General features: G+C 40.3%; 1 protein-coding gene across 3 annotated transcripts; it reads left to right on the forward strand.

The window, feature by feature from the left end:
- Window positions 1–408: 408 nt before the first annotated feature.
- Window positions 409–13,253, forward strand: ZDHHC4 (zinc finger DHHC-type palmitoyltransferase 4). Of its 3 annotated transcripts, XM_058569324.1 has the most exons (9): window positions 409–487; window positions 942–1,134; window positions 1,761–1,884; window positions 2,991–3,064; window positions 3,562–3,740; window positions 5,318–5,443; window positions 6,893–7,137; window positions 10,551–10,658; window positions 12,918–13,253. In XM_058569324.1, the coding sequence occupies exons 3-9, from the start codon at window positions 1,768–1,770 to the stop codon at window positions 13,197–13,199; spliced, it is 1,131 nt and encodes a 376-aa protein (XP_058425307.1). In that variant the 5' UTR covers window positions 409–487; window positions 942–1,134; window positions 1,761–1,767; the 3' UTR covers window positions 13,200–13,253. The 3 variants fall into 3 exon arrangements, with proteins under 3 accessions (XP_058425307.1, XP_058425306.1, XP_058425308.1); XM_058569323.1 differs by lacking the exon at window positions 409–487 and having other exon boundaries at window positions 659–1,134; XM_058569325.1 differs by lacking the exons at window positions 409–487; window positions 10,551–10,658 and having other exon boundaries at window positions 823–1,134.
- Window positions 13,254–13,323: the final 70 nt, after the last annotated feature.

A 13,323-nucleotide genomic window follows, 5' to 3' on the forward strand; every position in this document is an offset into this window, starting at 1 on the left:
ACAGATCCCAACGGTGTGGTGGGCAGAAAGCAAAGCAAACGCTGTTCACCACAAAGACACAGCGTAGGAGCCCCTAAGTGTGCCCGCCCTGGGCCGCCCGGGACCCTGCCCGGCTGGGAGCCGGACCCTGACTGGGCTCGACCCAGGCCGCTGGGCGGCTCGGTCGGCTTCCCAAAACTGATGTTCTCGCCCGTACCAGGCCTGAGACGGTCTTTTTGTAAGATTTCTTGCAACAGCGCTCTAAAGTTCGACTTTCCAGCTGTCAGATGAGACAAGTCTGGGGGAACCCACACAAGCACAGACGGACACCCACATCAAGCCAGCACGCAAGGAGCGGACCCCGCCCCCACACCTCGCCTCACGCACTTCCGCCGGAAGTCGGCCTGGCTGCTATCGTCGCGTGCTGACGTCACTGGTTCGCCCGCAGTGTGCGGGCGCGCCCTGGAGGCGCAGGCGCAGTGCACCTGGCGGTTGGCTGACCCTGGCGGTAAGGCTGCCTTCGTGGGGCTGTTAGACTACCCCGCTGGTCCAGGGGCGTCCATTTCGCTGTCTGACCCGCCCTTCCCCGTTGTATATGGGGCTGCAGCCCCACCTCCACCCCGCTCGGGGCCCGGGCATGCCCAGCGTCCCCTCCGAGCCTTCTGCACCCCGCCCGCCACCTCTGGTTCCGGCCCACCCGCCGGGACCCTCGGATAGAGAGTAGCCTCGGGGAGGCCCTTTTGTCTTGTGCCCAGCGTAGGCACCTCAGGAATAGGGATAAACACCGGGATCCAAGGCTTCGGTTTATTTCTTCCCAGTGAGCTTTTTCTCCCGAAGTCTTATAACCCTGTTGACCCTGCGGAGTCTCAACATCCCCCTACTTCCAAATACTTTTCCACAGTGTATTCCCTCTGACTCCTACCCTGTCTTAGTATGAAAGTGTCGAATTGTTGTCTCTGCAGCCAGATCCAGCCTCCTAGAGGAACCATGTCTCCTGCAGCTTTGGGTGCCACCTGTTGTGCTAGGCGCCCGCCGCTGCACAAGAGGAGATGCCGTGTGAATTCTCTGTGAATGTTGGGAGGAGGAATGCCAGAGCTGCTGGCTTGAAAATTTTCCAAACGAGATCTATGTAGGCTGGAGACCCTGAATCACCTCGTGAGAACTGCTGCTCTTTGTTTCCTCTGTCTTACCTCGTGAATAGTTTCTAGTTTGGTTATCTCAGTTGAAAGTCTGGCCCAGAATCATATCTGCTAAGGCCAAAAGTAACCATTTCCAGTTTCTTAATACAGGCCTGTGTGTTATCTCTGGTCTCTGTGGGTGATCCCTGATTGTTTTGGTCACTGTGCTGGAGGGATGCTTCATAGGATACAATGCCAGATCCTGGTCGTGGGCCCCTCACTCCCTCTAGGGGATGCTTATTTCAATAGCGTTGTCAGCAGATTCTTTTGGGTACATTCTGTATCAGTATCTATGTGAAAATTTATACCTAAGAAAGTAAAAGAATGAGTCATTGCTGGGGGGAGGGAAGATAGATGCGTTTTTCATATTATTCCCCACTTTTATTTTGGAATTTGCAGGCAGGAGATGCCCCAAAGCAGTGGTTTGATTAGGAAACTCTTGGAGAGAGAGCTCAGGACCATCTGGGTTGCCCCACTGAAAAGCAATGTGTACTTGAGGGTGGATGAACTGTTCTGGGAGCCATTTAGGGAGTTGATGTCTGAGAATATGTGCCATGGAATATATCCCTCAATAGTAGTCACACTCTTTCTTTTCCTTTGTAGCCCCAGGATGGACTTTCTGGTTCTTTTTTTGTTGTACGTGGCTTTGGTGCTGATTGGTGTTGTTATGATCTGCGTCTGCTCAAAAACCCATTATTTGAAAGGCCTTGTCAGGGGAGGAGCACAGGTAACAATGATGCTTGGAGACCACTGGGTTTTGACTACCACCAGTCTAAAAGGCTCACCAGTTTCCTGAAAACAAAAAGAGATGCCATTTTTATTCTTTGTTCCCTTGTTCTTTCATTTATGGCAGTAGTGGTATATTCGAAAGTGTCTCTCTGTTTTTGTTTTTTTTGTTACTGTTGAAAATAATCTTGTAATGATGCTTGACAGAAGATAGCATTCTCAAGCGCTTGGCTATTTTCCTCTGTATTTGATACCTGTAATTGGGCATGGATGTGAGCAGTGTCTGCCTGGAGGGGCCTGATGGGTGAAACTGGGGGATGTATGAGCAGAAGGCTGAGCATCATGCTGCCCACGCTCCTTCAGGGATCAAAGTGAGCAAAATTGGGGTGAGCAGCCTTGGGAAGGGGTTGACTTGTCAGGGATCTGGGCTAATGCCCAGTGATGTGGAGATTGACTCTGGAACCTGGGATTGAACCCAAGGCAGGGAAGGGAATGGTGTTCACATTAGCATTACCTGATCCATCCCCTCTGCTCATCTCCCTTTGCCTAGAGACTCTGACATGGTGCCTTCTTTGGGGTCAGGGTGGAAATGGAGGAGTTGGCATCAAAGGAAGGCCAGCTGAGGAAAGCCTTCCTCTTGATTCTCTCTCTCTCTCTTTTTTTTTTTTGTGAGGAAGATCAGCCCTGAGCTAACATCCGTGCCAATCCTCCTCTTTTTGCTGAGGAAGACCAGCTCTGAGCTAACATCTATTGCCAATCCTCCTCCTTTTTTTTTTCCCCCAAAGCCCCAGTAGATAGTTGTTTGTCATAGTTGCACATCCTTCTAGTTGCTGTATGTGGGACGCGGCCTCAGCACGGCCGGAGAAGCAGTGCGTTGGTGGGCGCCCGGGATCCAAACCCGGGCCGCCAGTAGCAGAGCGCACGCATTTAACTGCTAAGCCACGGGGCCGGCCCCTCTTGATTCTCTCTTAAATCTCTTCTCTGCCCATATGCAGAAACACAACTTAATATCACCAATATTGTCAGCTGAAAGTGAAGCATTTAATTTGTTTGGGAGTGGGGGGAATGAGAAATGAAATTGAATCTTTCTTTTTTCTTTTGTTTCAGATATTTTCCTATATAATTCCAGAATGCCTTCAGAGAGCCGTGCTAAGATTGCTTCATTACCTCTTCCATACACAGTATTTATATTTCAGAGTTTAAATATTACTTCTTTTCTGTTTTGATTGTTAATTGTTGCTGTCCTCTAGTGTCAGGAAGCTCCTCATGGTTTCCAGCTTGGTACAGGGAAGGATGCTGGCAAGGATCAGGAGTCTTGGGTTTAGAACCTCTTATTCAAAAATAACCTATCTTTTATCTCTGGGGTTTTGGCATGTCTACTTTTAAATAGAAGTATTTAAAGAGTGGGAAAATATTGACATGCATTTCTGTAAAAAGAAATATATTCTGATACTGAGACCTCAATTCTCAACAAAGATGATAATAATAGGTAACGTTTATTGAGTACTTACTATGTGCTAGGCACTTTGTGTAACGTTTCACATAGTTTGTTATGTATTTCTTACTACTATCTCAAGCCCAAAGGAAGTAGTTGGCCCTTGGTTAACTTTCCTTAGTATTGTATGATTTCTTCATGGAGAAGCCCCCGTGAGCAAGCCATGTGCCTATTTCCTTTCAGAAACTACACCTTCATTATCCTGCACCTCATCTTGCAAGGGATGGTTTATACTGAATACACCTGGGAAATATTTGGCTACTGTCAAGAGCTGGAGTTCTCCTTGTATTACCTCCTTCTGCCCTATCTGCTGCTGATTGTAAACCTGATTTTTTTCACCCTAACTTGTGTAACCAACCCTGGTAAGTTGAGGCTCTTAGGACAGAGACTGGTGACAGCTCAAATGTCAGTCTTACCGATAGTGCCTCTAACAAGGAGTGATCCCTCTAAGGACTTTGCAAAAGATTTTATATGTAATGTTTTCATGATCTTTCAGTTCTGAGTGTTTTCTAATTTTATTTTTTTCTTCCTTGACCATTTAGAACTGTTTAAAATTTTTCATATAAATTTTTTAGTTTAATTTTTTGATACTTTCACTTAATCGTATTATATAGAGAGCTTGTGGTCTGTAAGATACTGTTTCTTTTAAAAATTTTATTGATATTTGCATTATGCCTGGGTGTGTGGTCAGTTTTTCTAAATGATCCACGTGTGCTTGAAAAGAGTGTGTATTTCCTAGTTCTTGTGTACAGAGAACCATATAAGTATGTTAGATCAAGTTTGTTAATTATATTCAGATCTTTGATATTCACACTAATTTTTTTGTCTCATTGATTGCTGAGAGAGATATCTCATTCTGATGGTAGATTTGACAGATTTCTCCTTGTAGTTAGTTTTTGCTTCACATATTTTTTTATTATTTTATTTTTTATTATTATTTAAAAAAAATTTTTTTTTCTTGAGGAAGATTAGCCCTGAGCTAACAGCTGTGTTAATCCTCCTCTATCTATATGTGGGTCACTGCCGTGGCGTGGCTGATGAGTGGTGTAGGTCTGTGCCCAGGACCTGAACCTGTGATCCCGGGCTGCCAAAGCACAATGTGCCCAACTTAACCACTGTGCCACGGGGCCAACCCCACTTCACATATTTTGAAACTATTATATGAGTGTGTATAAATTCGTTCTGTATATTCTTATTAGATGCATTCAAGTTTAGAATTAATATTATCTCTTGAATCTTTTTTAAAAGTACAAGTCTCTTTGTCACTAGTAATACTCTTTGCTCTCAAGTCTCTTTTGTCTGATGTTAATATTATTACACTATCTTTCTGTTGATTGATATTTGCTTGATATTTTTTTCCATCCTTTAACTTTTAACTTCTGTCCTTGAAGCACCAAATGTCCATCAACTGATCAATAAATAAAATGTATACCTATCCAATGGACTATCATTCAACAATAAAAAGGAATGAAGTACTTATACTTGCTACAACATGGATGAACCTTGAAAACATTATGCTAAGTGAAAGAAGCCAGATACAAAAGATCACATGTTATATAATTCCCTTTATTTAAGGTGTCCAGAAAATGCAAGTCCTTAGAGACAGAAGGTAGATTAGTGGTTGCCAGGGGCTGGGGGATTAGAGAGAAATGGGGAATGACTGCTAGAGGAATTCTTTTTGGGGTGATGAAACTATTCTAAAATTGATTGTGGTGATGGTCGCACAACTCTGTGAATATACTAAAAACCATTGAATTTATGTTTTAAATGGGTGAATTGGGTTTATGAAGTATATCTCAATAAAGCTGTTAAAAATTATAAAATAAATTACTTAAAATATTAAATACAGCAGTTTTAGTTGTGCTGCATCAGGACAGGTTTTGTGAACCTCCAGTCCACTATATTGCTTGAAACTGACATTTGTGCTTACTTTTTTCAGGTACCATAACAAAAGCAAATGAATTATTGTTTCTTCAAGTTTATGAATTTGATGAAGTGATGTTCCCAAAGAACATGAGTTGCTCTACTTGTGATTTAAGGAAACCAGCGCGATCTAAGCACTGCGGTAAGTGTGGTTTTGGCTGCTCTGGCTCCACCTTCTCACAACAGACACAGGGGCTTCGTCTGTAAGGGAATATTATGTAAATCTAAAAGCAGGGCCATTTGACCCCCAGACATGGGGCGGCCACTGCTAGTAGAGGCCAGATAGTGGTTTCTTTCAGGAAGTGAGGTCTTGTGTTCTTGTATAGTGGGCAACTGTCAGCCCTGGGCATGACAGCCCTTCCTTTGCCAAGTGGCAGGGCATATGGCCCAAGAGATGTTTCTGCACAATGTTGTGCTTGCAGATTTCAGTCCTGGCAGGGCCTGTTCTTCTGGGGAGTGGCCAAGATTCTACACTAGTGCTGTGCAATGAAAATATAATGCGAGCCATGTACATGATTTTAAATTTTCTAGTAGCCACATTACAAAAGTAAAAAGAAATAGGTGAAATTAATTTTAATGATATATTTTATTCAACCTGACATATCTAAAATACCATTTTAACGTGTAATCAATATAAAAAATCATTCATGGGATAGTTTATATTCTCTTTCATACTAAGTCTTTGAAATTTGCTGTATATTTTACATTTACAGCATGTCTCAATCCATACACTATGTTTTCATCAGAAATACTTGATCTGTATTTAGATTTCATAAAATTTACAGTTGGGAGCTAGCGCTGATGGCTTAGTGGTTAAAGTTTGGTGCTCTCACCGCTTCGGCGGCCCAGGTTTGTTCCTGGTCTCGGAACCACACCACCCGTCTGTCACTTGCCATGCTGTGGCAGTGGTTCACATAGAACTAGAAGGACTTATAACTATACAACCATGTACTGGGGCTTTGGGAAGAAAAAACAAAAAAGAGGAAGATTGGCAACAGATGTTAGCTCAGGGCAAATCCTTCCCTGGGGAAAAAAAAAAAAAGTTGATGCTTTTGAAAAAAAAATTTACAGTTGGAAGAGCAGATTCACAGACTCAAGCTATTCCAGACATTCTTAAAAGTTTTCTAGTAATTGAATCAGTACCAAAAAATCATTTTTCTTTAATATCCACATCTACATTCATATAATGGTTCTTCTTTATCAGAAGAATTGATTTGACTTTTAAGCAAAAGTAATGTTTTAAAACTGTCCAAGTTAAGTAAATTCACTAACTTTTGTGTCATCTAAGTATTATTCACATTGAACTCAAAGGAGCATTGCACAAAATTGAAAAACAACTGTAAATTTATCAATATCAGCAAAGTATTCTGTCAAGGTTTTCTTGTAGCCACATTTCAAGTGCTCACTGCCCACATGTGGCTAGTGGCTACTGTATTGAACACTGCAGTTCTAAAAGCTTGTTGACAGCAGCTGCCATTTGCCCCAGCTCATACTGCCAGTGGTCAGTTTGTAAAACTGTCAATAGGTGTGCATGGTGTCATTGTCTCATCAAGGACTAACCCAGGGTTGTGGCTCTCCCATTTCTGTGCAGGTGTGTGTAACCGGTGTGTGCACCGTTTTGACCATCACTGTGTTTGGGTGAACAATTGCATCGGGGCCTGGAATGCCAGGTACTTCCTCATCTACCTCTTGACGTTGACGGCCTCTGCTGCCACCCTGGCCATTGTGAGCACTGGGTTTCTGGTCCAGTTGGTGGTGGTGTCAGACTTGTACCTGGAGACTTACGTTGATGACCTTGGACATTTCCAGGTTATTGACACCGTCTTTCTTATTCAGGTAATTATGTTGTGGGCTGTATGCTTCTGACTTCAAGTTTCAAAACTGGAAGAAGGACATTTGTTTTCCCAGTAAAAAAATGAAGCCATTCGTTTTTTACAAATTGATATATAATTCTTTTAATTGACATATAATTCATATACCATGAAATTCACCCTTTTAAAGTATACAATTCAGTGGTTCTGGTATATTCACAGAGTTGCGTAACCATTACCACTAATTTCAGAACGTTTCATCATCCCAAAAATAAACCCATAAGTGTTAGCAGTCACTCCCCATTCCCTTCTCCTGTAGACGCTGGCAGCCACTAATCTACTTTCTGTCCCTATGGATTTGCCTTTTCTGGACATTTCATATAAATGGAATTATACAATATGTGGCCTTTTGTACTGGCTTTCACTAGCATAATGTTTTCAAGGTTCATCTATCTTGTAGCATGAATCAGTACTTCATTCCTTTTTATGGCTGAAAAATATTAAATTGTGTGAATATATCACATTTTATTTATCCATTCATCAATTGATGGACCTTTGGGTGTTTGCACTTATTGGTTATTTTTGAATAATGCTGTTATGAACATTTGTGTACAAATTTTTGTGTGGACGTAGGTTTTCACTTCTCTTGAGTCATACCTAGGAGTGGAATTGCTGGGTCATATGGTAACTCTGTTTGTAATCATTTGAGAACTGCCAGACTGTTTTCCAAAGCATCTGGACCATTTTACATTCCCACCAGCAGTTTATGAAGGTTCCAGTTTCTCCACATCCTTGCCAACACTTGTTATTATTTGTCTTTTTGATTGTAGTCTTCCTAATGGGTATGAAGTGATACCTTACTGTGGTTCGATTTGTATTTTCCTAATGACTAATGATGTTGAGCATCTTTTCATGTGCTTATTGGCTATTTGTATATCTTCTTTGGAGAAGAAGATTTAGAGAAGCAGCAGCTCATTTTTTATTTGGGGTGTCTTTTATTCTTGTGTTATAAGAGTTCCTTTTATATTCTGGACACTTGATCCTTATCAGGTATATGATTTGCAAATATTTTCCTACATCCTGTGGGTTGTCTTTTCATTTTTTTTGATAGTTTTTTTGAAACACAAATTTTTTTTTTTTTTTTTGGCCCTGAGCTAACATCTATTGCCAATCCTCCTCTTTTTGCTTGAGGAAGGTTGTCGCTGAGCTAACATCTGTGCCAGTGTTCCTCTATTTTTTTGTAGGTGGGACGCCGCCACAGCATGGTTGATAAGTGGCGTGTAGGTCTGTGCCCGGGATCCGAACCTGCAAACCCTGGGCCACTGAAGCAGAGCGTGTGAACTTAACCACTATACCACTGGGCTGGCCCTGGAAACACAAAAATTTTTGATTTTGGTGTCCAATTTATCTGTTTTTTCTTTTGTTGCTTGTGATTTGGTGTCATATCTAAGAAACCATTGCCTAATCCAAGGCCATGAAGATTTACATATTCTTCTAAGTGTTTTATAGTTTTAGCCTTTACATTTAGGTCTTTGATCATTTTGAGTTAATTTTTATATATGGTGTGAGGTAGGGTTCCAACTTTAGTAAGTGGATATCCAGTTGTCCCAGCACCGTTTGTTGAAAAGACTATTCTTTGCTCATTGAATTGTTTTGGCACCCTTGTCGAAAATTCATTTACCCTAATGTAAGAGTTGAAGCCATTCTTTCAAAAACTCACTTGATGGCTAAAAGATTTCATTTATGGGAAATAGCTTATGAGCAGTTATTTTTTTTAGGTAACTGTTTAATTCTCCTTGAGTGTTTTTTTCCCCTTTTGTTTCAAAGAAAATAAAATGCCATGAACAAATGGGATGTATACCATGAAGGCAAGGTTGGTTCAATATTAGGAAATAGATTAATATTTTATACAGCATTATTAAATGTAAGGAACAAGACATGATTATTTCTCTAGAAGCTGAAAAGCCTTTCACAAAATTCAGCATCCATTCTAATAAAAGCACTCAGAAAATAGGAATTAAAGAATATTGTCTTAATGTGATAAAATACACACACAGTCCCAAAGCCAGTATCTTTTTTTTTAACTCTTATTTTGATATAATTATAGATTTAGAGGAGGTTACAAAGAAATATACAGGAATCCCATGCACTCCTAAGCCCCTCATCCCATGGCAACATCCCTGTACAACCACAGCACAATGCCAAAATGAAGAAATTGACATTGGCACAATCCACAGAGCTGATTCAGATTTCATTAGTTGTATATGCATTCATTTGTGTGTATGTGTGTGTATAGCTCTGTGCAATTTTTTGACATGTAGCTTTGCATAACCACCACTACAATCAAGATGCTCTACTGTCCACCAGAGACTCCCTCATATTACCCCCTTACAGCCGCACCCTCCTCCCCACATCCTCAATGTCTGGCCACCACTAATCTGTTCTCCATCTCTATCGTTATGTTATTTCATGATTGTTACATAAATTGAATCATACAGTATGTTTTCGAGATCGGTTTTTTTCACTCAGCTTAATTTCCTTGAGATCCATCCAAGTTGTTGCATGTATTAATAGTTTTTTTTTTTTGAATTGCTGTATAGTATTCCGTGGTATGGATGGACCACAGTGTTTTTAACCATTGACCCTTTGAAGGACATTGGGTAGTTTCCAATTTTTGTCTATTATAAATGAAACTACTGTGAACGTTCATTTACTAGTTCCTGTGTGAAAAGAAGTCTTCAGTGTGATTGTTGGGTGTAAGTCCACTTTAGGTTTTGAAAAGGACTACCATACTATTTTCCAGAGGGGTTATACCATTTTACATTCTCACCAGTGATGAGGAATGATCTGGTTTCTCTGCATCCTTGCCAGCATTTAATCTTATCACTAATTTTCACTTTAGCCATTCTGATAGGTATGTAGGATACCTCATTGTTGTTTTATTATTTATTTATTTATTTATTTTTGTGAGGAAGATCAGCCCTGAGCTAACATCCATGCTAATCCTCCTCTTTTTGCTGAGGAAGACCAGCTCTGAGCTAACATCTATTGCCAATCCTCCTCCTTTTTTTTCCCCAAAGCCCCAGTAGATAGTTGTATGTCATAGTTGCACATCCTTCTAGTTGCTGTATGTGGGACGCGGCCTCAGCATGACTGGAGAAGTGGTGCATCAGTGCGAGCCCGGGATCCGAACCCGGGCCGCCAGCAGCGGAGCGAGCACACTTAACTGCTAAGCCACGGGGCTGGCCCCTCATTGTTGTTTTAACCTTGAGTAGTTTTTATTCTTAAATTTTTTTCCAATGGTGTAAATTTGCAAACACACTGAAAAGTTAAGAGTAACAAAGTGACTATCCATATACCTTCCACTTAGATTTAAACATTGTTAACATTTTAATGTTTTCTTTCTGTATGTCTGTATATATTTTTCTGTATTAGTAGAAACAAGTTGGAGACATCATGTTGCTTTACCCCAGAATACTTGAGCATGCATCTTTTAAGAATGTGAACATTCTACATAACTACAATGCTGTTTACCACCTAAGAAAAGTAATAATCTGTGTACTATCTAGTCCATATTCATAGTCTAGTCCATATTTCCCCATTGTTTCAAATATATCTTCTATAGCTTTTTTACCTCCCTGAACCAGAATCCACTTTATAGCTATGTATTGCATTTGAATGTTACGGCTTTTTAGTCTCTTTTAGTCTAAAATAATGCCCCCACTTTTATTCATGAAATTAACAATAGTTTAGTTGTCTTTTAGAATGTTGCTTGTTCTAGATTTGTCTTTTTCCTAATTGTGTCATCTAATTTTTCTCTATTCCTTTATATTAGTGTAACGTGGAAGTTAATTCTAGAGTCTTGATTAGATTCGGATTAATATTTTTGGCAAAAATGCTTTCTAGGCAGGGATGTGTATTTCATACTGCATCCCATCAGGTAGAACATAGGATCAGTGAAGCCCCGGTTGATCCATTGGTTAAGATGGTGACCACCAGCTCTCTCCATTGGTGAAGTGCATTTCCCCTTTGCAGTGGGTGATCTGTGTATATGGTTTTACTTTTGTATTTAGGACTTTCTTTAGGCTAGATTCCAAAAAATATAAATACTGGGTCAAAAATTATCAACATTTATAAGTCTTTTGATATTAATATATGTTGTCAAATTGCTTCTTAAAACCTTGTGCTTAGAGCAATGTGTAAGTGTTCATTTCATTGCATCAGAGCAGGCATTGATGGTGCTTGGGGTGGGAGGTGCTTTTAGTTTGATAGGAAAATATGGTATACCCTTTTTAAAAGTTATATTTCTTTCATTACTTTTGAGTACTTTCCTTGTTTGTCAGTCATTTGTATATCTTCATTTGTGAATTATGTCCTTTAACTGTTTACCTCTTTGACATTAGATAACTTTTGATTTGAGTTCTTTACATAATGATAGTTAATCCTTATTGTATTTGTTTTCTATTTTTGTATCTTTTTTTGTATATAAAAGTTTAGACATTCTTCCTCATCAAATCTCTTTTCTTTGTAACTTCAGTTAGAAAGTCTCCCCTATCAAGAGTTTTGATAAATGTCTACTCTTTTCTCCTGACTTTGCAAAAATATTGAACTCTTTCAAAATTCTTCATTTTGTTTATTATAAAAAATAACTTATAAGAATTCAAGCAGTCCAGAGTGTTTAAAATGAAAGGGGAGGAGAGAAATCAGCGAAGGTGGTCAAAGGGTACAGACTTCCAGTTGAAAGATGACTAGGCTCTGGAATGTAATGTACACCATGGTGACTGTAGCTAACAACACTGTGTTGTATAGTTAAAAGTTGCTAAGAGAGTAGCTCTTAAAAGTTCTCACCATACACAGACACACACAAAATTATATGTAGATGATAGATGTGTTAACTAACCTTATTGTGGTCATCATTTCGCTATATCACATCATTACATTGTGCATGTTAGACTTTCACAATGCTGTATGTCAATTATATCTTAGTAAGGCTGGTGGAAAAAAGAAAATTTAAAACATCTTGAAAGAAAAAATAAAGTGAAAACTGGGAGTTATACTCCTCCCCTCCCAACAGTTTCACTCCCCAAAGGCAACCACTTTAGTAGTTTGGTGTGTATTTTTCAGGCTTTTTTCCTATGTGTATTTGTATGGCTGCACACCTTCACAGCGTCAGTTTTGTTTTGTTTTTTGCACAAATAGGATCCCATTGTGATCCCTGCATCTTGCCTTTCTCATTGGGCAATATATTACCAACATCTTTTCCAAATCAATACATGGAAATTGACCTAATTTTTAATGGCTCCTTATTATTCCATAGTATGACTATGCCAGAGTTTTCCTCTTCCTCGTGGATGGACATGTAACTTGCCTCTTTTAGAAAGAGGGGCTGTTAAAAATCAGTGCTACAGTGAATACCCTTGTACATGTATCCTGTGATTGTATTGTTTTAGGGGAGAGATTGCTCTCTCCATTTGGACTTGATTTTCTTGCAGGAACTAAGATCTACATTTATTCTTTATTTTATACATAGCTAACTGGCATAGCACCATCTCCTGAGTATCCTTCCCCTTTTTCTTCCATGGACACGCTTCATTTTTCCCATGTTAAACTCTTGTACGTACTAGGACTTCTTCCTGGGCTGTTTGTCATGCTTTTTATGGTTCTGATTTGTGTCCAGTGGGTCAGATGTGTATGGAGGTGGCTGACCCGGGGAGGCAGCTCAGACATGTTTGTGGGTGCTGGGTGCTGACCCTGACTTGTGTCACAGCCTAGCTGCCTAATGTGCCGCTGTTTCTTTGCCCCCAGTACCTGTTCCTGACCTTCCCAAGGATCGTCTTCATGCTGGGCTTTGTCGTGGTGCTGAGCTTCCTCCTGGGGGGCTACCTGTGCTTTGCTCTGTACCTGGTGGCCACCAACCAGACCACTAATGAGTGGTACAAAGGTGACTGGGCCTGGCACCCCCATGTGGCCTGGCCCCCATCAGCAGAGCCCCGGATCTACCGGAACATTCACTCCCACGGGCTTTGGAGCAACCTTCGAGAGATCTTTTTGCCTGCTGCTGCACATTATGAGAGAAAGAAAAAATAAGAAGGGGAAGAGTGTTACTATCTTTTAAATATAGTAATTTTTTATACATATGGATATTTACTTTCTAAGCATTGGTTTTTGTTTGTTTCTGTTTTCTTCTATGTGTTTATAAATCAGCTTTCAG

This window comes from Diceros bicornis, chromosome 26 (genome assembly GCF_020826845.1).
Source record: "Diceros bicornis minor isolate mBicDic1 chromosome 26, mDicBic1.mat.cur, whole genome shotgun sequence".
NCBI lineage: Eukaryota > Metazoa > Chordata > Mammalia > Perissodactyla > Rhinocerotidae > Diceros > Diceros bicornis.

Excerpts from the sequence above, each read along its gene's own strand:
- ZDHHC4 (XM_058569324.1), top strand. The coding sequence starts at position 1,768 with ATGGACTTTCTGGTTCTTTTTTTGTTGTACGTGGCTTTGGTGCTGATT. Across the intron at positions 3,065-3,561 it reads CATTACCTCTTCCATACACA|AAACTACACCTTCATTATCC; the intron begins GTATTTATATTT and ends ATTTCCTTTCAG. Across the intron at positions 7,138-10,550 it reads ACACCGTCTTTCTTATTCAG|AAACAAGTTGGAGACATCAT; the intron begins GTAATTATGTTG and ends CTGTATTAGTAG.